Source organism: Amblyraja radiata, chromosome 21 (assembly GCF_010909765.2).
Source record: "Amblyraja radiata isolate CabotCenter1 chromosome 21, sAmbRad1.1.pri, whole genome shotgun sequence".
Taxonomy (NCBI): Eukaryota; Metazoa; Chordata; class Chondrichthyes; order Rajiformes; family Rajidae; genus Amblyraja; species Amblyraja radiata.
In genome coordinates this window covers 38,923,925-38,949,731 of record NC_045976.1, presented here as the reverse complement: position 1 = coordinate 38,949,731, position 25,807 = coordinate 38,923,925, and the positions used below count along the sequence as shown (strand labels likewise).

Below are 25,807 nucleotides of genomic sequence, written 5' to 3'. Positions count from 1 at the left end.
ACTGCCGAGATTAAATCACACAAAACATTTATAGACTGAATACAGAATAGAGGATGGGGGCCGTTCTTCCATCTACAATAGAATTTAATCCAGGGTGCAAAAGAGAGAATAAAAATTGTTCACCATCGGTTAGCATTGGTAATCCTAACCCTCATATTACACTTGTTTCAAAGGATTACAACCAAAACACACGAGTTCCAACAGTCAAACCGCAAGTGCAAGCTGGCTCTGCAAGATCAGCTCTTCCCTCTAAAGGTCTCAACACTGCCAAATATCACATCTCTGTACACAAGCAAACTACGTTTGACTTGGGCAAGGAGAAACATATGCCACACCAATTATGCCAAGTAAGCTGGCCCACAAATCATTAGACAGTCGAACAAGGCATAAGCAATCTTTTGCATTGGAAGGATTTTCAGAATTGCAACATTCATATATGAAAGGTGTGAAGGGGGATAAATTTAAGAATAAAAAACAAAGGAGGGTTAAACTCAATAAAATGCAAGTGAACTGCCGAGCAATGACTGCTTGAGTCAAGCAATTTTGAACAAGCTTAACTATAAATGTGACATTAATTTCTGATAATTAAGAAGAATCCACTGTTCTGTTTTATCCACGCCTCTAGCTTGTTAAACTGATAATTTACCAATTGGAGCCGACTAATGAGGGATAAATGGGCTAAATCTTTAATTGGAATCATTTATGTGGAAATAATTATATCCAAAGGGGTTTACCTTTAGAAAAGTACATTGTTATTCATGGGTAAACAAAATCCAGTCGTGCTGGCTTACATCACCTCAGCCAATCCTACAGGTAGCAAAGTTGCTGCTCTCCAGGTTGGATAAAAATCAATTTCCATGACTATTACGAATTAAGTAAGGAAAATATTTGCAGAAGAGTATTGCGCCATTAACTTCTGCAGAATTCTCATTGTGAAGAAAAACAATCATCGACCAGAATAAATTTGCCTTTGAGCTCAGATCATAGAGCATGGAAATCAAACCACAGAACAAACTAATGCCCAGTGCAAATATTAATCACAGCAAAGGGAATTGGTAAAAACATTGTACTTTTTTATGCTGTTATGGAGTGCTTCTTCTTCCTCAACATAAATCTTTCTCGTAAAGCAATATGCTGGAAATCTTCAACAACACAATGCAAAATTATTCAAGACCACTTATTTAATTTAACCTCAACCCCATTCTTCACTAACATATTTACAACAGCATAAGATTCTTAGGTCGACACAGTGGGGCAGCGATAGAGTTGCTGCCTTACAGCACCGGATTCGATCCTGACTGCTGTCTGTACGGAGTTTGTATGTTCTCCCCGTGACCGGGTGGGTATTCCCCCGGTGACCCAGTTTCCTCCCATACTCCAAAGACATACAGGTTTGTAGCTTAATTAGCTTAGTACAACTGTAAATTGTCCCTCGTGTCCCTTAGGATAGTGTTAGTGTGCGGGGATTGCTGGTCTGCGCAGACACGGTGGGCCGAAGGGCGTGTTTCTGCACTGTACCTCGAAACTAAAATTGTTTGTGCTTCAGATCAATGCCAGAATGTCATGATTAGACATGAAAAAGCATTCAAACTGTGAGGTTGCATGATAACCCATGTCATCGTGTGTAGTGTATGAGCTGATCCTTCTGTGCGATACCTTCCCTCGGACGAAGGCAGTATAGCAGGACAGATTAATGTACAGCAGCATATTGGCAAGTAGACAGCAAATGCTGCAACTTTTATCATTTGATCAAGGTCACTGCACTACTTTTGTAGTCAAGCTGCAAATATATATTCTGCCATTGTTGGAATAAATAGCTCTTTCTTTAAACAAGGGCAGGTATTGGATAGGAAGGGTTTAATGAACAATGGCCCAAATGGGGCTCTTCCAGAATGCCAACTTGGTCACCAGAGACAAGGTGGGTCAAAGAGCCTGTTTCCACACTGCAAAGCTCTGTGGCTAGCTCCAAGGAGATCAAAACTATGTACAGTACACTAGAATTGTACTACATTCCAGTCCACATCAGTCTGAAGAAGGGTTTCGGCCCAAAACGTTGCCTATTCCCTTCGCTCCATAGATGCTGTCTCACCCGCTGAGTTTCTCCAGCATTTGTGTCTACCTACAGTACACTAGATGTGATCTTACTAATTCCTTAATACTTTCAATAAGACTTCACCACTTTCATATTCCTACCCACGAAATCAAATACAGCATTAATTCCTCTTCCCAAGTAACAGCTGCATTTTTAAGCTAGTCTTTTGTATAAGACGTGTCTGAAGGAACTGCAGATGCTGGTTTAAATTAGACATCAACAAGGATTCAAACTGTGAGGTTGCATGATAACCCATGTCATCGTGTGTAATGTATGAGCTGGTTGAAGATAGACACAAAATGTTGGAGTAGCGCAGCAGGCCAGGCAACATCTCTGGAGAAGGGTCTCAACCCGAAACGTCACCCATTCCTTCTCTCCAGAGATGCTGCCTGTCCCGCTGAGTTACTCCAGCATTTTGTGTCTACCTTTTGTATGAGAAGCTAGCTTTTAGCATATGCAGTATGAGGACCCCAAACCCTTTTGTGCTACAGCTTTCTACATTGAAGGAATAATCTGTTTAAATTAAAATTTTAAATTAAGTATTCTTCCTTCCAACCTGAACAAATTCACATTTTCCCACATTATACTTTTGCTATCTTATGGCACACTTACCTTTTCACTATTCTTGTATTTGTCCCAGCTTTTCAACATTTTTAACCATTTTCCTGTTCTTTCTATCTCAATTTGTTTTAGCTGTAAAAATAAGTGAACAATTCATTATTATGCAATAAATGTAGTCAAGATTCAGAAAAACTATTCCGAATTATACGTTATATAAATCTTTCCCTCTGTTCTCTGGATCTTGATTTCCCCCACTCTAGGTAAGACTCTGTGCATTCATCATTTCTATTCCTCTCATAACATTATAAACATCAATAAGATCACTCCTCACCTCCTGCGCTCCAAGGAATAAAGTCTTAGTCTGTCCAACCTCTCCTTGTAGCTCAGACCCTCAGGTCCTGGCAACATCCTTCTTCCCCACTGTGTCCCACTACTGGCAGCTGTTTTTGAAACCTCACATTTTAGAATTTTTCCCAAAACTGTTTCACATCTCAAATTCCGCTCTTCCTGAAAGTAATTCTCTAAAAAACACCCTTTTGACAATGAGCATCCATTTGGTTTTGGCCAACTTTCCTTGTATCACCCTCTCCAATGCAGCATAACATAACTGTGTAACTGTGTAAAATATATTTTACATTTTATAAATCGAGAATGATTAACAACATGAAACTTTTAATGAGATCAAGAGAGAGACTAGGACCTTCCTGGTCAATGCATATCAACGAATCATTGGTGCATGTGACAACTAGCCATTGATCATTCTCTAAAATAGTTTTAATTATTCCGCTTTGAAAGTTACATATCATCTGGTTTGCAAAAAATGTAACTTAACTTAATAAGTAACTGTAACTTAAACTTAGATTGCAAAAGTCTGTTAAGTTAATAACCTTAATTTTCTACATGCAGCCGAATCTGTCCCACGGTAAGAAACTTCTAATAGCAAAAGGAATGTACTCATTGTAAGAATTCCCCTTAAAATAATTTGAAGACTTCAGTGAAACAAAATGACATAATTAAATAAGTAATGTCTACTCCCATTTGCCACATTTAATGGCAAAGTAACTTGACTCCTCGCATTACTTAACATGGGACATAGACAGAATCACAAGGGCCTGCCATCAAAATATAATTTACCACCTGACTATTCTGTCAGCAATAATAATGAACATTGAAATACGACTTAAAATGATATGCAACCACTGTTGAATGCGCTCATAATTCTTCACATCTGCTACTTGGAGAATTCAACTACAGCAAAATTGCCTTGACTCCCCTATTTACTTGCGATTGGTGGGGTGAAATATAGCTATCACTTACCCTTTCTTCTATAGCATCAGGCATTGGCAGCTCCTTCGCACTGTTATACAAAACAAAATAACAATCACGTCCACGGCACACACTTCACCAGTATGAACAACATCAAATATAAAAAATTTAATTGCACCAACACAAAAATAATCTGATCTTTTATGTCATGCTCAATTATTAAAAAGGTAAAGGTTTGACCCACTCAAATGCACCACGTATTCCATACAAAACCGTTTTATTTTCTTACAAGGGGACAAGGGGAGCACGGGGATTCAATGATTTACAGATGTTCTACATGGATTTTTGTTCTATTGCAATTGATTCTTTGGACTACCGGTTTGGAGATTCTTCAGCATAACAACATTAATTCCAAGGTCCACCCATCATGTAATTTATAATACTTCCTCACATGCCATTTTAACTGTTGTGCATTCTTCAAGATTACTTCAAAGTGCCCTAGCAGTAGATGAACAGAGAACGACCCAAATATCCGTCGACTACCTCTCCAGTCTCCTAGGAAGAGTCGTGGGAAGAACTCTTGTCATCATCTCTGCAAGCTCCATCAAGCACCAATTAAGCAGCACCACCATCATCCCAATATTGCTGACTACTCTGCTCTCACCACTACCACCTCTATCTCAACATGCAGAACCAACACAAGTAAGCTGCACCTATGGACCATTGGCCCCGTGTGCCTAGTTTTTCCACACTTGTCATTCGCACTTCTCCCCTCGGGCAGAAGATGCAAAAAGCATTATTCAGGAACACCTATCTGCTAACAAACTTCTGAACCATCCTCCCATAAGCTAAGGTGCAATCTCAATCCTCCAAACTATCTCATTGCAGACCTTGGACTGTTTCCTCTTGTAACTGTAACACTCTAATGCTGTAATACTATATTTTATTTAGCTTAGAGATACAGTGCAGAAACAAGCCCTTTGGCCCACCGAGTCCGCGTGGACCAGCGATCACCCCATACACTAGCACTATCCGACACACTAGGGACAATTTATAATTTTACCTAAGCCAATTAACCTACAAACCTGTACATCTTTGGAGTGTGGGAGGAAACCGGAGCACCCGGAGAAAACCCACGCGGTCACAGGGAGAACGTACACATTCCGCCGAGACAGCACCCATAGTCAAGATCGAACCCGGGTTTGTGGCGCTGTAAGGCAGCAACTCTACCGCTACACCACTGAATGTTTCTCTTTGTACTACCTGTTGTACGTGTATGGCTTGATTGTACTCATGTATTATATGAGCTGATTTGAGTTGATGGCGCACAACATTAATAAATATGACAATAATAAACCATCACCAATATTACACCATTACTCAATAGGTTCACAAATGATCTGACTGCATCTCAACTCCAATAATTTTTCATCACCATGCACATCAAATAACTGCCTTCCCTTCCATTCATTTTCTGATTTTCAAGAAAGTGCTCTGAAGACTTTCAATGAAAGAATATCTTATCTGTTTTTAACGATGGTGCAGCAGTAGTTGCAGCCTTACAGCGCCAGAGACCAAGGTTGGGTCCTGACTATGGGTGTTGCCTGTGCGGAGTTTGTGCATTCGCCCCGTGGCCGTGTAGGATTCCCCCCCGGGTGATCCAGTTTCCTCCCACACTCCAAAGATGTGCAGGTTTGTAGGTTATTTGGCTTTGTTAAAAAAAAAGATTGCAAATTGCCCCGAGTGTGTAGAATAATGCCAGTGCACGGGGATCGCTGGTCGACGTGGACTCGGTGGGCTGAAGAGCTGCTTCCACACTGTAGCTCAAAACTAAACTGAAAATAGGTATTTGAGACCCCCACCCCGACAAGAAGATGTGTCCACATGGCAATACTCCTTGTATTCTCATTCATTTTACTTGGTGAGTTTTCTTAATTTAAGATTTAATAGTTATGAAAATAATGTTTAATTATTCCAGATATTTGTGTTGACATATTTTAAAATGTTTATCTTTTCCTAAACTGAGATGTCTGTTTTCTGGAGCACAAATAGTCTTTTTTATATTGAAACTAATGCTGTATCAATTTATGAATACTGATGTAATGAAATGTTCTACTATAATTGTGTTAATAAATCATAAGTTAAGGAATGCCTGTTCTTAATTTACCACCATATCTAATCACATTCCATGAATTTCAATGCAGTAAAAATTCGCGGATCTTGATAATGAACATATAGAGCAGACCAAGGTCCTTACAATTCACACTTCTATTTACTTAATAAAATCAATTTAATATTACTGCAGGAACTGAAGAGCAAAATCAATTAGCTACAGCATAGATATCATGTGAAGAAAACTGTCAGAATATACTTAAAAATCAAGGTCAACAAATTCAGGTCTCGGGTCTTTTCAATTTTTGTTTTCATGTCATTGGTTTTCAGATGGAACGTGAAATTATAATTTTAAGTTAAAATATGTTTATCCTTTAAAATTCATTGAACGCAGAAAACAAATGAAATGAAACAGTTAAACACAATAGAAAATCTGCTGAATTGCAATCACCGCGCTTTTCACAGTGTTCCCTTTAGAATAGATCAATGATTTGACTAATAATTTGTATTGCATTAGTGATGATCTCAGCTCTAAATAAACCAGTGTTCTCTGACATGATTTACTGAACTACATAATAAGTTCCTGAAGAATCAAATCTTTTTTTGTCAACCTACTTCTCTGTGCAAAAATAATCGTTCCACATTAATCACCAAATGAAAAACAGAGCTTTGAAAAGAAATGCTGTGCCTTACTGTAGAAAACCAAATCGATCAGTGATTTTATAAATATGGAAGTCTGCATCTTCCCATGGATCGATCTGTGCACCTTCCCGTCCCTGAAATAAACAACAAACATGGTCTTCAATAAGGTTATCAGGCACTTAGTTCCAAAGGAATGTGGTTAGGGGAAAGGGTATGGCATAGGCGTGAATGTCTTTTCAGATTTCAGGCTTCCTTACAGATTAATGAGTCACAGACACTAACATTTGTGAAGGGTTCAATTGCTGTACAAGAACACTGATGCAAAGCAAGAATAATTCCCAGACTCTCCATCTCCATCTGTACTAGATTTTTATTTTTACTTGACTCGTCCAAAGAGCCTAACTCTTCCCCCGTTGTTAATTATTTCATCAATTCTTTCCAACTATTTCTGCCTCAGTCCAATCCTTTGAAAAGATTTTGAATAGATAGCAATGGGTCACTTGTCAGGGAAATAATTTCCTTTCTCATCTTAACTCACGAAGAAGGGTCCCAACCTGAAATGCCACCTATCCACGACCAGCAGAGTTGCTGCCTGACCCGCTGAGTTATTCTAGCGCTGCGTTTCATATTGAAATTGTTATGTTAATCCTGGCATCAATATGCCCTGTCAAACTTTATTTTTCATCAAGTTCAAGTGAGTTTATTGTCATGTGTCCTTGTATAGGACAATTAAATTCTTGCTTTGCTTCAGCACACAGAACATAGTAGGCATTTACTACAAAACAGATAAGTGTCCATATACCATAATATAAATATATACACACATGAATAAATAAACTGATAAAGTGCAAATAACAGAAAATGGGTTATTAATAATCAGAGTTTTGTCCGAGCCAGGTTTAATAGCCTGATGGCTGTGGGGAAGTAGCTATTCCTGAACCTGGTTGTTGTAGTCTTCAGGCTCCTATACCTTCTACCTGAAGGTAGCAGGGAGATGAGTGTGTGGCCAGGATGGTGTGGGTCTTTGATGATACTGCCAGCCTTTTTGAGGCAGCGACTGCGATAAATCCCCTCGATGGAAGGAAGATCAGAACCGATGATGGACTGGGCAGTGTTTACTACTTTTTGTAGTCTTTTCCTCTCCAGGGCGCTCAAATTGCCGAACCAAGCCACGATGCAACCGGTCAGCATGCTCTCTACTGTGCACCTGTAGAAGTTAGAGAGAGTCTTCCTTGACAAACCGACTCTCCGTAATCTTCTCAGGAAGTAGAGGCGCTGATGAGCTTTCTTGATAATTGCATTAGTGTTCTCGGACCAGGGAAGATCTTCAGAGATGTGCACGCCCAGGAATTTGAAGCTCTTGACCCTTTCAACTATCGACCCGTTGATATAAATGGGGCTGTGGGTCCCCCTCCTACTCCTTCCAAAGTCCACAATCAGTTCCTTGGTTTTGCTGGTGTTGAGGGCCAGGTTATTGCGCTGGCACCATATGAACAATTGCTCGATCTCTCTTCTATACTCTGACTCATCCCCATCAGTGATACGCCCCACAATAGTGGTGTCGTCAGCGAACTTGATGATAGAGTTCGCACTGTGACTGGCTACGCAGTCATGAGTATAGAGTGAGTACAGCAGGGGGCTGAACACGCAGCCTTGAGGTGCTCCCGTGCTGATTGTTATCGAGGCTGACACATTTCCACCAATACGAACAGACTGTGGTCTGTGAATGAGGAAGTCGAGGATCCAATTGCAGAGGGATGCTCAGAGACCCAGTTCTGCGAGTTTGGTAACCAGCTTGGAGGGAATGATTGTGTTAAATGCCGAGCTGTAATCGATGAATAACAGCCTGACATATGAGTTTTTGTTGTCCAAGTGGTCCAGAGCGGAGTGGAGGGCCAGCGAGATCGCATCCACCGTTGATCTGTTGTGGCGGTAAGCGAACTGCAGTGGGTCCAGGTTTTTGTCGAGGTAGGAGTTGATTTGCTCCATGATCAACCTCTCAAAGCACTTCATCAGAGCCTGTCGTCAGAATAATACAAATAGCCTTATTGACATAATACACAAGATCAATCGGGAAGGGTCTTGCCCCGAAACGTCATCCATTTCTCTCCAGAGACGTCTGTCCCGCTGAGATACTCCAGCATTTTGTGTCTATCAATGGTGCTATTTTGATTCAGGTGATGGTTGCATAAAGCTGCAAATTAAGACCTGCAATACCCAGGGGATATGAACTTTTCCTTCCTCCAATTGTGATAAAACTTGAAAAAAGCTTTGAAACTTGTTCCCACCACAAGTACACGATGAAAACAAAATTAAGGAATAGAAAGTTAATGAGAAATGTTGTGGAGTGCAGCAGCACAAAAATAAATGTTGATGTGCATTTCTTCAGTATTATATCACAAAATGAGTCACATCATACAGGATAGTGATTAATCATAAGGATCATAAGGGATAGGAGAAGAACTAGGCCATTCGACCCATCAAGTCTATGCCGCCATTCAATCATGGCTGGTCTATCTCTCCCTCCTAACCCCATTCTCCTGCCTTCTCCCCATAACCTCTGACACCTGTAATAATCAAGAAACTATATCTATCTAAATGGATGGGGGATCTTGGCTCTGCCCAGTCTTACTGCTCAGCATTTAATATCTGACTGCCCAATTTAAAATGACTAATAGTTTGAGCCTTTGTTTTTGTTCAGTCAGCTTCCTCCCAGCCCAGCATGCTATAGATTATAATGGAGAGCCAGGAGTATTTCTGTTGAACCTGCAAAGCCCCATGAAGAGAGTAGGCAGGTATCATGGCGACTGTGCGAGTGTCACAGAAACCAATGACCAGGAAGCACGTCCAAAATACTACAAAGCAGGCGAGTTAATTAACCTACAGAATAAGATCATTTTAGTAAACTTTGAAATTAAATCAGCATTTGGTGCAAAAACCCATTTCGTCTGCTAACAGATTTGAGAAAGGTGTTCTGACATTTTACCAGTATAACCTAAAACTACCTTCAGATTTAGCAATGAATTACTTTCAGACTTAGAACTCTTCATTCTCCAATCAAATGCTTTGTCAAAGTGAAGATGGGCAATTAATATTATATTTCTCAACTCGCTTTTCTCAGTTATCTCAGTTATTGATGCAAATGAAACATACTTTTTCAAATCTTACCTTGAAAAGAAAGAAATCAAACCCTTTTAATTTAGTTTAGTTTAGAAATGAAGCACGGAAACAGGTCCTTCAGCCTACAGAGTCTGCACCAACCAACCCAGTTATCCCAGTTTCGCCTGCACATCAGGGGCTATTTAGAGGCCAATTCACCTACAAACATCAAAGTAACCCATTCCTTCCCTCCAGAAATGCTGCCTGTACTGCTGAGTTACTCCAGCATTTTGTGTCTATCTTGAGTGTAAACCAGCATCTACGTTCCTTCCTACACACCTACAAATCTGAACATCTTTGGAATGTAGGAGGAAACTGGAGCACCCTAAGCAAACCCACAGGGAGAACGTACAAACTCCATACAGACAGCACCCATAGTTAGGATCAAACACCGGTCTCTGGCGCTGTAAGATAGTAGTAACTCAACCGTCACACCACTTTCTCACCCCCCCCCCCCCACCACAGTTTAGCAGGAGACTTTTATATTTGTGTCTGTTTAGACTGTAAACAAAGATATTTCCTGAATTAGTTCTACTTAGGACTGCTGTTCATGGCCTTTTATGGATCAATGAGGTCACAGTAATTTGCAACATTCTTTTGAAGTGAAATCACACTCATCAGGTTTAGTTTCTCCCAGCAAGTACAACAATATTTTAACATGAGATCACAAATCAAACAGTTAATCTCACCAACTTAACCTTGACAGAAACTTCCTGGTGGAAAGCACTATCCTGGTCTTTATGCAGTAGAATGTAAAAGAATAGCAGAGGCAGTCGAAGCTTCACTCAACTGCTTAGGGCAACCCATGTCTACTGAACAGCAAAAGTAGAATGCAATGAACAAACCCCGAAGCAATCCCACATCCAAAAAGATGATATCAAAGCTTTGAACTGTTCCTATATTCAGAGGTTGACGCTGATTGATGTTACAGGTGGGGGTGGAGGTCTCCATGAGGAACCTAATGTTGAATGCTGGCAGCCCACATCATGTAAATGTTTACAATAGCCAGGTTCACCAAAAAGGGTGCATAGGAAGGAACTGCAGATACTGGTTTATACCAAAGGTGGGCACAAAAAGCTGAAGTAACTCAGCTGGTCAGGGGAAAGGGAAACGAAAGATGTGGAAGCTACATAGAATAAATGACTGGTAGATATGCAAAAAGCAACAATGTTCAAGAAAAAGGTGGAGCCCACCACGGTCCATTGCTGGCTGTGGGTTAATGAGTTGTCTCTCATTTCCCTTGCCCCTGACCCTCAGTCTGAAGGGTCTCTTTTTCTGTGTATAAACCAGCATCTGCAGTTCTTTGTTTCTATATCCAATTCACTATCAAGAATATAACAAAAGCTGCAGACTTTGAAAGGGTCTGGCTAGTGATGAGATGAGGTGCCAGGGCAAAGTACAGCTCTCAACAAGCCGTTTCAGCAGGGCGGCAACAATGACATATATCTAACAACCTGGAAAACTGCCCAAGTATGTCATGCTCTCAAGATTAGGACAAATCCAATCTGGTCAATGACTCACCCGACATTCCACTCTCAATCAGTAATGTGACAGGAGGTTTTGTCGTTCATGATAACAAGCAGCACTTACTCACCAGCAACCTGTTCAATAATGTTCTGTTTGGGTTTCAGCGGATCAGTTGCCATAGACATTATGGTAACCTATCATCTAATTATGGAGCAAAGAGCAAAAAACGTCACCTATTACTTTCTTCTCTCCAGAGATGCTGTCTGACCTGCTGAGTTACTCCAGCGTTTTGTGTCTATCTTCGGTGTAAAGCAGCATCGGCAGTTCCTTTGGTACACTTTCCAAATGACAACATGGATGTTGAAAATCTAATGCAGCCCTCCTCCAACCACCCCAAGTTAATGCTGATTTTAACAAGACACGATGTAATAATAATAATAATAATAATAATGCCTTTATTGTCATTGTACTTAGAAATACAACAAAATTAGGAGAGCTACTCCTGATCTTTGCAACCAAAACAAGTCCACACAAGACGAAAACACATCCAACACGTTATTTAACTGCTTAAAATAATAGATAAATTATAATTATCACACCTAGGTAGAACATTGCACTGGGAGAATATTACACTTAAAATTTAATAAATACTTTAAAAGAATTTTAAAAAAAAGAAGAAATATTAGTTGAGTGGTCTGTGGTATAGTAGAATGGATGACAGCATTCTCATGTCATGGGAATATTTGAGGAGCTTAGAGTTCTAATGGCCCCGGGAAAGAAACTGTTCTTGAGTCTGTTTGTCCGGCTTTTGATGCACCTGTACCGCCTACCAGAGGGCAGGAGGTTGAACAGGAACTGTCCAGGATGGGAGGGGTCTTTGATTATTTCCCTGGCTCTACAGAGGCACCGAGAGCTGGAGTTGTCTTCCAGGGAAGGCAGAGGGCAGCCGATGATTTTCTGCGCAGTGGTGATCACTCTCTGCAGGGCTCTCCTGTCTGCTGCTGAGCAGCCGGCATTCCACACCGTGATACAATATGCCAGCACACTCTCGATGGTGGAGCGGTAGAAGGTTACCAGCAGCTTCTCCTCTAAACTGTTCTTCCTTAGCACTCTCAGGAAGTGCAATCGCTGCTGGGTCTTTTTTACCACTGCTGAAGAGTTGGCAGACCAGGAGAGGTCCTCCGCGATGTGCGTTCCCAGGAATCTGAAGGTGGAAACCCTCTCGACACAGTCCCTGTGGATGTAGAACAGGGCAGGGCCTTCTGTAGTCGATGACCATTTCCTTTGTTTTGCTGATAATAAGTGCCAGGTTGTTCGCACAACACCACTCTGACAGCTTCAGGACCTCATCTCTGTATGCTGCCTCGTCTCCTCCTGATAGGAGTCCGACCACCGTGGTGTCATCCGCAAATTTAATAATGGTGTTTGTGGAGTGGATGGGAGTGCAGTCGTAAGTATACAGAGCATGGCGGAGTGGACTCAGTGGAGAACCAGTGCTGAGCGTGATGGCGGAGGAGCAGTGGGGGCCCATTTTGACTGTCTGTGGGCGGTTAGTGAGGAAGTCCTTTATCCAGGTGCAGGTGAGAGGGGGGAAGTCGTCTAAGTCCGACAACTCGTTGACTAGTATGTCAGGGACTATTGTATTAAAAGCTGAACTATAGTCAATAAAAAGGATCCTTACATGGTTCCTTTAATTTAAACTCATAAGCAAAAAATGCTCTAAGTACTCCATATCAGACTCCATCAATGGAGAAAGAAAGAAATAATTCCATTGTATCAATGCCCTTTCATGGCGTTTTCAATATGAAGGCGCAAACCAGAAAAACTATAAACAGAAAAGAAAATGCAAGAAGAAACCATAAATAACCTGAACTTGCAGGTCCAGCCTAGGCCAGAGAACAAACCTAGAACAAAAGACAAATGCATGGCTGCATTTACACATATTGAAGCTGAGCAGAGATGGCGGGGGAGGGAGAGAGGGCAGGTTTGGTGTGCAAGGCTGGAAAATTACACAAAAACTTAAACTGAACTACAGCAACTCTGTCTTTTTAGAATTAGTTGAATATGACAAATAACATGTCTGTTACCATAAAGACCATCAACAGGAAATTCCAAAAACATCTAATCGCAAACCAAATCAAATAAATAAATGATTGAAGAGCCCTGTAACAGGATGTTGAACTATTTAAGTCATCAGTAGGGGCAGCCACACTGTACATCAGCACTAATGATTAAAGAAATACAAATCAGCTGTACGCCACAAAGAGCAGAGCATTTTATTAGCAGAGTGTACAACTTAGGAGCAAAAGGCCACTGAGCCTCAAATACCTCCAATGCCAATTAATAAAATCATGGTTGATCTGACAGTAAAGAACTCTATATTTCCAACTGGCCAGGCCAACTATTCACACCAAAAAAGACACAAAGTGCTGGAGTATTATCTCTGAAGAACATGGTTTGGTGACATTTCGGATCGGAACCATTCTTCAGACTGATTGAACCAAACCGTCTTAAGAAGGAACCGATCCATAATGTCACCTGTCCATATTCCTGACTTGCTGAGTTTCTCAAGCACTCATTTTGCTTTGTAAACCAGCACGTGCACCTCCTTGTTTCATTAATTATTCAACCCCTCGCTTATATCCACCAATACCCTAAAAATATTCAAAAATTCTGCTCCACCACCCTTTGAGGAAGAGTTTCAAAGATTCACAATCCTGAGGAAAACAATTTTGTTTCAACACCGTTTTAATGCAGAACTCTAGCTCCAGATTCTCCCACAAGTGGAAACATCCTTTCTACATCCACCATGACAAGACACTTCAGGTCCATGTACGTTTTAATCAAGTCACTGTTCATCCAAACTCCAGCAAACACAATCATAGTCTGTCCAACCTGTCTATACTGGAGAATCCATCCAGTCCAGGCCTTCTTTGAACTGCTTCCAGTGCAGGACCATCCTTCTTTATAGAGACAAAAAGTGTGCATAATACCCGAGAAGTGGTCTCACCAATGCCCTGGAGAGCTTTATCTCTGAAGCCTAAAGATTGAATTCCTGGAAAAAAGGCTAATTAAAATCTTCAGGTTAAAAAGGCCTCATTTTTTTCCTGAGTTAATTTGAAAAATTTAACACTGGGTGTATGTGTGTATATATATATATATATCTGGGGTCCTTTCCCAAGGGTCACCAGCGTTGAATCTCCGCCTAGCTCGGCATGTGGACTTCGGGAGCCGCGGTCTCCAGTAGGAAGTGGCCGATTCGGAAACTCCAAGCCACTGAGTGTGTTTTTCCGTTACGACGTCGGAGTTCCGATCATCCCGGCGAGAGGGCCTGTACATCGGGCTGTCCATAGCAGTGACTGCGGAGGGCTGAAAGGCCAAGACCACGGGTGAACAATGAGGAAGATGACTGAACTTTATTGCCTTCCCTCACAGTGGGAAACGTTGATTCTGCTGTGGGCGGGATGTTTATGTTAAAATCTGTCGTGTATTGTGTTCTTTTTTATTCGTATGGCTGTATGGTAACTCAAATCTCACTGTACCAATTGGTGCATGTGACAATAAATGTAACTTGAACTTGATATATATATATATATAAAAAAGGGTCTCAACCTGAAATTTTGCCCATTCTTTCTCTCCTGAGATGTACACACACACACACACACACACACACACACACACATATCTATCTGCGCCTTCAACTATTTAAAAAAAAAAGGCCAATAGACCTGTCACCATCACTTAAGCCATCATAAAAATGTTGGATTTATTGTCAGTATCGCTTTCCTGCCTGTTCTCTATAACTCTCAATCACATGCAGACCACAACCTGTCCATCTGAGCCTTTGAATACTAATATTGATTGGCTCTACGACTCTCTGCGGTCCTCAGAGAAAAAATACTTTCTCACCTCAGTCTTAAATGAGCGATTCCTTATTTTGAAACTCGGCAATGATTTTGTGATTCCTTCACGATGGGAAACATCTTCTTTGCATCGGCCCTGTCAAGCTTCCTCATAAACGTCTCATCAAGTCTTCCGTCACTCGGCTTCTAAACTCCAATGAGCTCAATCTATTCAAACTTTCCTTTTGGTCAACTGGTTTGGGATCAGCTCCATCCAAGACAGCAAGAAACTGCAGAGGATTGTAGACGCAGCCCAGACCATCATACAATCCAACCTCCCTTCCATCAACTCCATTTATACTTCACGCTCAGCAAGGCCACCCATCAAGGATGAGTCACACACTGGCCACTCCCTCTTCTCCCCTCGGGCAAAAGATACAGAAATATGAAAACGTACATCTCCAGATTCAGGGACAATTTCTTCCCAGCTGTTATCAGGCAACTGAACTATCCTATCAACAACCAGTGCAGTCCTGAACTGCTATCTACCTCATTGGGTACTCTCGGACTAGCTTTGATTGGACTTTACTAGACTTGCACTAAATACTATTCACGTTATTCCCTTTATTATGTAGCTGTACACTGTGGATGGCTCGATTGTAATCATGTATTGTCTTTCCGCTGACTGGTTAGCACGCAACAAAAGCGTTTCACTGTACTTTGGTATACGTGACAATAAACTAAAACTCAGCCCTTTTAACCGGGAATTGTAAATGAGTGCATATTAGTTCAGGGTTTGAAACAAAGATAATTAGCCGACGTAATAACTGCCAAATAGTTGTCAAAAAGGATGTCCTACAAAGAAAGATACCAATGTGATGTATTGCCCATATCCATTGGCCTAATAGAATGGCTCAGTCTGTTCACCATAAAAAGATTGTGCAGGTAATTATTTTCTCTTGATGGTTCTACATATATCCAGGAGTAAATGGTAGAATACCACACAAAGTGCATACATGAACATAGTTACATTAAAAACTTAGCCTTTAAAAATATTGCCAGGAATAAATTGCAAAGATTATTAAATACAAGATAAAAGACAGGAAAACTTACATAATGTTGGGCAACATATCCAATATTCTTCATGAACAGTCCATGATTTATACTTATTACAGACATAACTAATTAGTTTTGATAATAGATTCCAAAGAAGAAAAAAAAATAAGATAAGTTAAATTAAAAAAGGGGAGAAAATCTATTTTTGCATTGAATTGACAGAGTATTCCAACAAGGAGCAATATTAAATAAAAAATCTAAAATATGGTACACGTTGAAAATACTTGACCTTGTCATACTTTGATACTATTTCAGCACGTTCATGGGCAACATTTCCAGTTGTATCTGGATCTGCAAACAAACCAGAAAAGAAATGAGCCATGCTTTTCAAATATTCCTGGTATTTAATTAAAATTACAAAATACAATTTTGAATCAGCTGTTTTCTCTCAAGAAATTTAGACATGCATATCGATTTTCAGAGAATGGAGGGATATGGATTATGTACAGTCGATGAGAGTTGGGCTTGGCATCATGTTCGGCAAAGACATTGTGCACTGAAGAGCCTGTTGCTGTGCTGTTATCTATGTTCTGTGTTCTATACGATCCTCTATCTTCAATATTCCCGGATTCTTGTCTCTTGATCTTTGATTTTAAATCACTTGATTCCCCAAACATGGACCATCCCTTGCTAAATAGCTCTCCAATGTTTGGAATTATGAATGACACAAACCATCATTCACATGAAAATAGTTTACTCAGCAGCAATGGGCAATGGAAATAGCCAGACCAATTACTTCATTAACTTTTAAATAAAGAAAAATTCTGGATTTGTAATTTGAGGAAACAACCTTCGCCCATTTTAAAAGTTGAAACTCTATTCGGTTGATAGCAAGTCTAATCATGCACTTCCACTACTAAATCAAGTCCCTCCAATTCAATCCCAGGAGATTAACACTTTCCCTCAAATTCAATGATGGAATAATTGAAATCTCTGGCGTAGATAAACAAAAATTGCCCCACAAATTGCATTTCTTTTTGGACAATCACAGGGCTGGCATACAAAAAATAATCCAGAGTGAAAATCTGCAATTAAGTCATTGAAAAATACATTAGATCGTGCATTGGGCCTTACAGAGAAATGACAACTGCTGCAACTTGTGGGCAGATCTCAGAAAGCAAGAACTGAAAGTATTCCAATTGTACAATTCCGTCTGATTCATCGATAACGTGTAGTTCTCCTGTTTCTAACCACTACTTCCCATCTGGTTTGTCTTTCAATACTGAAGATTTCACTTCAGGTAAGCAAAAGTTTCATTTCAGAATAAATTGGTGTGAACAACATTCTCAAAGTGCAGCTGGTCATTTACTGCAGGCACTGATGATGTGCATGTAAGGTTATGAAAATGATCCATCACTGATATTCCTTGCAGATTTCTTTGCAACAAAGAATAATCTGTTACATTTTCCTCCAACGTCATACTTGGTGTATCTACTTCAATTTACTCCAGCACTTTGCGTTTTACTTCAGATTGGTGTGGTGACAGCAAGTCTCTCATATTCTTCATCTCTCACACTTCTTGCATTGACTAAATCAATATCTTCATTTATAAACCCAAGGGTACTAAACAAGATGGAGAGAACAGGATATGGAATTGACAACAATTGAGAAACATGCTAAATGGTTACGGACACAAAAAGCTGGAGTAACTCAGCGGGTCAGGGAGCATCTCTGGAGAAAAAGAATAGGTGACATTTCGGGCCGAGGCCCTTCTTTTCTCCAGAGATGCTATGCTGCCTGACTGCTGAGTTACTCCAGCTTTTTGTGTCTGTCTTCAGTTTGAACCAGCATCTTCAGTTCCTTCCTAGCCATGCTAAATGTTTACTTCCCCAAATTATTCACAACGGCATAACATATCAAACCCAGAGAAACAAGGTATAAAAACTAATATACTGAACTATTCTGAAAAGGATCAAAAATATATCCCGGGAGTTCAATGAGATTGGCGCAAGGCTACTGATAAAAAACGAGGAACTATTTGAGGCAGCCATTATGATGAAACCAATGGGTTTGTGGGCTGGAGCGGAGCAGAAGGCAGCACGTGTGAATTGGTTCATATTTTTGAGGAACAGCACCTCATATTTCGCTTGGGTAGCTTACACCCCAGCGGTATGAACATTAACTTCTCTAACTTCAAGTAACCCTTGCTTTCCTTCTCTCTCCATCCCTTCCCCCTTCTCCCACCAGTCTTACTGTCTCCGACTACTTTCTATCTCTGTCCCGCCCACTCCCCTGACATCAGTCTGAAGCCCCGAAACGTCACCCAGTCCTTCTCTCCAGAGATGCTGCCTGTCCTGCTGAGTTACTCCAGCATTTTGTGTCTACCTTCGATTTAAACCAGCATCTGCAGTTCTTTCCCACTCATGTACGAAATGTACAGAAAACAGCAGACCCTTTCCCCCACTTGAATTCAATGGAAAACCATTGAGTTAGCTTGTAATATGTCGGACTGGCAGATGCTGGTTAATTTACAACACACAAAATACAGGCGTAAATCAGCGGGACAGGCAACATCTCTGGAGGAAAGAAATGAGTGACTTTTCGGGTCGAGACCCTTCTTCAGACATGTAAAGTGGGTAGAGCGTGACAGGGTTACCCATGTCCAGTTTAATAAAGAAACTAACTCAGCTTCAGAAAGAGTAGGTTCTGCCACAACTTCCTTAATATCTTTGAGGAACTTATACTAAATCCTGAAATATGTTATAAGATTGACCTAAAACATAGTGAATTAATTTAATGTAATTTAAGGGTCAACACCAAAAGTTAATAATTGTAGCGAGAGTTGCATAGGCCAAAATACCCAGAGAATTAATATTGTGACCATTCTTGTGTCTCATAATGATCGTAAACTTTGAAGTCAATAAAATAGATTCTTAAACTCAATGTAATTTATTTGCATTCAAAAGAAACACCTCGTGAAGTGCTTCAATCAAAGGCAGCATCACGAAAACTCGATTGAATGAAATTAATTGAATAGTTCAAACAATGACAAAGGACATTTAACAATGGCGTATAAAATAGGAATGAAAAATGGTGATTTTGTAAATTCCTGATGCTGAATTATTCAAGGAATAATTTCAAAAAGACGCAGGAATCTTAACTGATATGACACGCAACACAACCAACGCATCAACATAGTCTTAGATCAGTTATTAGCAGCTTCCGCGATCACTAAATACTTAATCTTTCCTTGGCTAACTATGTGTGGGATTTACAGAAGCTAATTATAGCCCAAGAAACTGTCAGCACCTCAAGCATTTCACAGTTTGATTCCATCACACCAGAGCCAAGAGTTTCTGCAAACCAATACATTTATATGGGTAGGCATAGGAATGGTTTTGTATTTAAATTCCAACATATTGGCAAACACTCTTTTGGATCTCTGTCCCGCCCACTCCCCTGACATCAGTCTGAAGAAGGGTCTCGGCCCAAAATGTCACCCATTCCTTCTCTCCAGACATGCTGCCTGTCCCGCTGAGTTACTCCAGCATTTTGTGTCAACATTCTTTGGAACCTTTGTATGCGTACAGTGGAGAGCATACTGACTAGTTGCATCACATCCTGGTTCGGTAATTTGGCTGCCCAGGAACGAAGGAGGTTACAGAAAGTGGTGGACACTGCCCCATCCATCGGAGACATGGAGCTCGCCACGATATAAGGGATCGGTTGGAAATGTTGCCTCAAGAAGGCAGTTAATGTCAAAGACCCACACCACCCTGTTCACGTTCTCATCTCACTGCTACCGTCGGGAGCCTGGGAATCAATACCTCTACAATGAAGAACAGCTTCTTCTTATCAACTATCAGCGGCCTAAAACCACCTTTCACACATCTAACCACAATACTACCTCGGCAATGAACTACTATGGATTTTACACTACTAAAGTTGGACTCCCTATTTTAAAGTTGGACTCCCTATACCTAGAATAACTGATAAATTATGGTACAATTATTGGTCGCATTGTTGCACCTGACCCATAGGATTAGCACCATAAAGCTTGTTAACAACCATTTTGGTTCAGCGAGTCCATGCTGAACATTAAGTACCCATATATTAATCCCACTGAGTTACTCCAGCATTTTGTGTCTATCTTTTTTTTTTTTCAATTCAATTTATTGTCATTTGGACCCCTTGAGGTCCAAACGAAATGCCGTTTCTGCAGCCATACATTACAAACAAATAGACCCAAGACACAACATATTTAACATAAACATCCATCACATTGCTGTGATGGAAGGCCAAAAAAACTTATCTCTCCACTGCACTCTCCCCCCCCATGTCAGAGTCAAAGTCAAAGCCCCCAGCGGGCGATGGCGAATTGTCCCGTGGCCATTAACGCCACGCCGGGTGATGCAAGGTCGCACACCGGGTCTTGGTGTTAGAGCCCCCGGCGCGCGCTCGCAGAGACCCGCGGCCATTCCAAGCCGCGCGGGGCGATGATGTAAGGCCCCGCTCCAGGTGCTCTTCAACCCCGCAACTCGGGCGGGAGAAGTCGCCGCTGCGGAAGCCCCGAAAAGCGGTCTCCCTCCAGGGACCCGCGGGCTCCCGGTGCCGTCCGCCAAACCCGCAGTTGCAGCCACCGAATCTCCGGGGGTCGGGTCGCAGCAGCGTCCACCACAGCTCCACCCGCTCTGGACTCGGCCAGCTCCGCGACGGTGAGGTGAGTAGTCGGCACCACAGCCCCCGGTCTTCCTGTTGGAGGCCGCTCCTCGTTGCAGCCCCAACGACAACGGAGACCCGACAAAGAAAAGGTCGGGTCTCCCGTGCAGGGAGAGATTTAAAAGTTACCCCCAACCCCCCCACACCACCCCCACCCCCCCACACACATACCCCAACAAAAATAACAAAAACTACATTAAAACATAGACATAAAATAATAAAAACGCAGACGGACTGCAGAGGCCGCTGCAGACGAGAGTCGCGCCGCCTACCGGAACCTATCTTCAGTTTTAACCAGCATCTGCAGTTCCTTCTTATACATGAATCAGTCAAATTGTATTTCCTGTATTACTGTCCCAGCTCCATGTTCCCTTCCCGTTCTTACTTATAAATATAATTCAGATGCAGTTGAAATATTTTCTAAGCACTGCATTGCAACAGAGATTATTGCAAATCTCTGCTTCGATCATTGCATTTTTTCTGTTCTGTAAGCAGAGATTTGCAATGTTCACGATGAGTTAAGTTAATGAGATCAGGACACCACTCTAGTTTATGGGAGGACTGTTCAGTAGTCTGATAACCAAGGGGAAGCAACTGTTCCTGATCCGGCGGATCGTGCTTTCAAGGTTTTTTAACGATGGGAGAGAGAGGGGGGGGGGGGGGGGGTGAGAAGTTGGAATGACCAGAGTGAATATGGTCCTTTCTTATGTTGCCTGCATTCCCAAGGCAGCGTGAAGTGCAGATGGAGTCGATGGTCGGGAGTCTGGTCTGTGTGATGGACTGGGATGCGTCCACAACTCTCTGCAATTTCTTGCAGTCTTGGACAGAGCTTTTCCCAAACCAAGCTGTGATACAGCCCAACAATATGTTTCTATGGTGTATCTATAGTAGTTGATGAAAGCTGTTGGAGACACGCTGAGTTCCCTTACTCTCCTGAGGAAGTAGAGCCATTGGTGTGCTTTTTTGTCTGGTTCAGGACAAATCTTGGCCTTGGCTACATTTTTGTGCCCATTTTCAGTGCATCATATTAAGATATTATTAGAAATGCAAAATGAAAGTAATTACAGCTTAACAAGTATATATAATGAGTTGTTGATTGAGGGTTTTGTACAGAGGTAAATAACAGCAAGTGATTAAAAAGCACAAGGAATACAAAACAGAGCAAAGTGCACATTTATATCACAGGACCATCATTTTCACATTTGTGCATACATGATAAGTGCACAGCCACAGTTAGGGAGCGACTGAAGATAATTCCTCTTATGCCCATTTTACAAATGCAGATCTAGTTTCTCTTTTATTCCCAGTGCAGCCTGCAAACCACTCTCTTAAATAAAAAAATAGTGACTGAGTTGATTCAAGAAAGATGGTCTCTCTCAAATCGACAGAAATTTTAGAAAATGGTCAGTAAACTGTTGCATGTGTTGTAGTTGCCAGAGCATAGTTCTGAGCAAAACATCCGTCCTCCCACATTTTGTTATCACTTGTCCATCAGTTCATATCATATTCTGCTAAAAAGCACATTCACAGTTTATATTCCGGTCTCATTCATATCAATCTGGGCACTGAATCCCAAACATCAAGAGCAGGGGGAAATTAAAGTCGTTTTGCATTTCTATCATACTTGTTAATTGTCCCTTGCAATCCGACAGCATAATTTTGGGGCTCTGGGTTTCAGAGGTATGTCTTTGGAGGGACAAAGCTAGCATTCCTCAGATCCAACAAAAACTCAGCATCACCTGTAGATTCACATCCAAATTACAAGAGTAAAATAATATTTTGTTATTTTAGGAAGTCATGAGTTAATCAAGTTTTTGCTGCAGGTGGGAACGGAGCAATTTGTGGTGAATCTGTGGAATTCATTGCTGTGGAGGCCAAGTCATTGGGTATTTTTACAGCGGAAATGATAGGTTTTTGATTAGTACGGGTGTCCGGGGTTATGGAGAGAAGACAGGAGAATGGAGTTGAAAGGAAAAGATTGATCAGCCATGAATGAATGGTAGAGTAGACTCGACTAGACTCGAGTAGATTATGCGCCTATAACTTATGAACATTGCACCTTAGAACATATTTAATTGAGATCCCATAATAAATCCCAGAACCTCCTCCCTACCACACTAGACGATTCTTCTCCTTAAATGCTCATGATAGTTCACCACCAACGTTTCAAGAGCAATTTGGAACAGGCGGCAGACTATGGCCTTGATAGTTCACGCACGTGCCAGAAAAAGGAATAAAGTACAAGAATTTCACAATATTTTAGTTTCAAAACTCTTAAAGAGGTAGTAATGAATTCAAAATATGTTCACAAACAAATTTGCAGAGAGCCATTTCTAAATCAAAGTTAGAGGTATTCGAAAGGCATGAAGCTTATCCTACTTTGCTTTATCCAAAATATTTTAGCCAAAGGGACACAGAGAGAAAAAGTATGCTTTCATTTAAGGCAATTTCTTCAATATTAGACTTACTGAATTCTCTGAGTTGACAAGGCAAGCTATAAAAATGTGCTCATATCTGTAACCTATATTTCACATATTAACATAGCAGAGATGACATTCTATCCAATGCACAAAGAAAAATCAAAACAGTTTAGTAGAACTGGGATCTACATGCTCAAAAAGCCTTCCATCCCAAACAGCCAAATAGAAAAACAATTTTGAGTCATAAAATGAAAAGAATACATAAACAATGTAAAACAATGATTTGACAATTCATAAGAAATTCCCAATGTGTAATTTAACATACAAAGCATCACTCTAACCAAGGAATTCAGTGACAATGATTTTTCTGAAATTATACTAAATAAATAGTTCGTTCATCTATACATTACTGATGCACTATGGATTATTTTAGATGTAAGACCACTCCCAGGTGATTGATAGTAAACAAAGTGCTGGAGTAACTCAGCAGGTCAAGCTGAAGACTACTTTAGTCTGACGAAAGATCTCGACCCGAAACCTCACCTACCCAATTTCTCCAGAGATGCGACCTGATCCACCGTGTTACTCCAGCATTTTGTGTCTGTCTTTGGTATAAACCAGCACCTGCAGTTCCTTTTTATTATCCGGGTGATTGATCATGCATTTAACATCTACAATTTGTGCAATCTTTTCCTTTTCTTAAACGGTCCTATGGGATCAAGGATGACTTCCTCTCCCGTTCTGAGGATCTGAGGTTCCTAAGCTAATGAGACCAATAAAAGTCCCAGCGATTCTCCCAAAGATGGAGCAAGAGATGTGTGACTGGTGGGGCATCAGGATAGCTTTGTTGCACTCCCTCCACCATTTAAATTGAGATTCTATGAGTAACTGATGCACCAAGTGTGGATCTCAGTGTCATCGTGACTGCTTAGTCTCCACTTAAAGTAATCATGGACCAGGAATTCCCAAGTCAATTAAGATGTTGCATTTTTTTTCTCCTTTGAGAACATCTTAAATCATTTCCTCTGTCCACCTGGTAATTTATTCTGTGGAAGAGTTCAGAATAGACTGTCTCAGGAGTCTGGGGCCAGGCATGCAGATGACATGACTATTGGCAGGCTATTGAAGGAAATGGACTTAACACTACAAGAGTTTTTCAATGAACATGCATTTAACCTTCCACAGATCTCTCCAGTGGCCATCAAGCTATATGTTGCCTTTGCCCTGCAAAAGCAATGAATATCAAGCCTTGTTATAATGTTGCTCCTGATTTGAGATGGGCTAATTCATTACAGTGTTCATGATTTATTTATGAGCAGAAGTGCAGAGATGCAACATGTGCCCTCAGCACACTATAAAGAAAAATTGGTTTTACCATCTGCTAACCAAATAAGATGCAAATCTTTTCTGACACAAAGAAGATAGAGCTGTTATGTTCTTTATGTGCTGGAAAAATATCACATTCCCTTTGATAATTTTTTTTTTTCTTGAAGTTTCAAGCTGTTTCAGGAAGATTCAGTCTTGGCAGCCTTGCTCAGACAAACTGAACATTATATACTTATTTACTTTGTATTATCGTTAAACTCCCATCTGCAAGCCTTCAAAGTAAAATGTCGTATTCATCTCAAAACAAAGATCAATGTTAGTGAAGGCTCCATGCATGCTTAGAATTTTTTCAGAGGCAGGATTTGCTCTAAATTTATGAAACATGACCTGGTAATATTACAAGCAAAAGATGGAGACAAAATGCTGGAGTAACTCAGCGGGACAGGTAACATCTCTGGAGTGAAGGGATGGGTGATGTTTCGAGACCTTGACCCGAAATGCTACTTCAGCATTGTGTGTCTAGCTTCAGTTTAAACCAGCATCTGCAGTTCCTTCCTATTATTACAAGCAGTTCCTTCCTACACAAGCCCTTCCAGCCAGCCATAAAATCATAGCTGATCTTCATTGCATATCCCAATAATCCTAATTTTTCTAGTTTCTTCATGCTCACGAATCTATCAGTCTTAACCTTGATTATTAACATTGGTGGCATGTCCACAACTGTCCGGGGTAAAAAGATTCAGAATCGCCAGAATCAATAATTTCTTCATTAAATGACTGATCCTTTAACCCGAGACCGGGGCCCCTGCTTGTAGACTCCCCGACCATTGAGAACCACCTCTGCACAGTTACTGTGTGAAATACTGTCAGAAACTGTTACCTAGATGAACAGAGAGTTCCAAAAGCAGAAATACAGGGAAAACGGAAACCCAGGAAGTTGTGCTCCAACTCAACTTGTAGGATGTGTAGGAGGTCTGAAGAAAGGTCTCCACCCAAAACATCACCTATTCCTTTTTCTCTAGAGATGCTGCCTGACCCGCTGAGTCACTTCAAAATTGTTTCTATCTCAACTTCGATTTAATTAGTGAACATTTATAAACATAATAGTTTAAATTAATAATTTACATATTAACAGAAATTTTTAT

At 40.8% G+C, this 25,807-nt stretch overlaps 1 protein-coding gene across 4 annotated transcripts in view; it reads right to left on the bottom strand.

The window, feature by feature from the left end:
- The window catches only part of usp6nl (USP6 N-terminal like), a 140,746-nt gene that overhangs the window by 67,764 nt on the left and 47,175 nt on the right, over window positions 1-25,807 (bottom strand). For 3 of the 4 annotated variants that reach the window (XM_033040135.1, XM_033040134.1, XM_033040133.1), the window contains exons 4-7: window positions 16,487-16,554; window positions 6,725-6,807; window positions 3,971-4,010; window positions 2,705-2,785 (exon numbers count right to left, since the gene is read on the bottom strand). In XM_033040135.1, the coding sequence (XP_032896026.1) occupies window positions 2,705-2,785; window positions 3,971-4,010; window positions 6,725-6,807; window positions 16,487-16,554 (272 nt within the window). The remainder of the gene's footprint in view (window positions 1-2,704; window positions 2,786-3,970; window positions 4,011-6,724; window positions 6,808-16,486; window positions 16,555-25,807) is intronic. The other variant, XM_033040136.1, reaches the window with a different exon arrangement.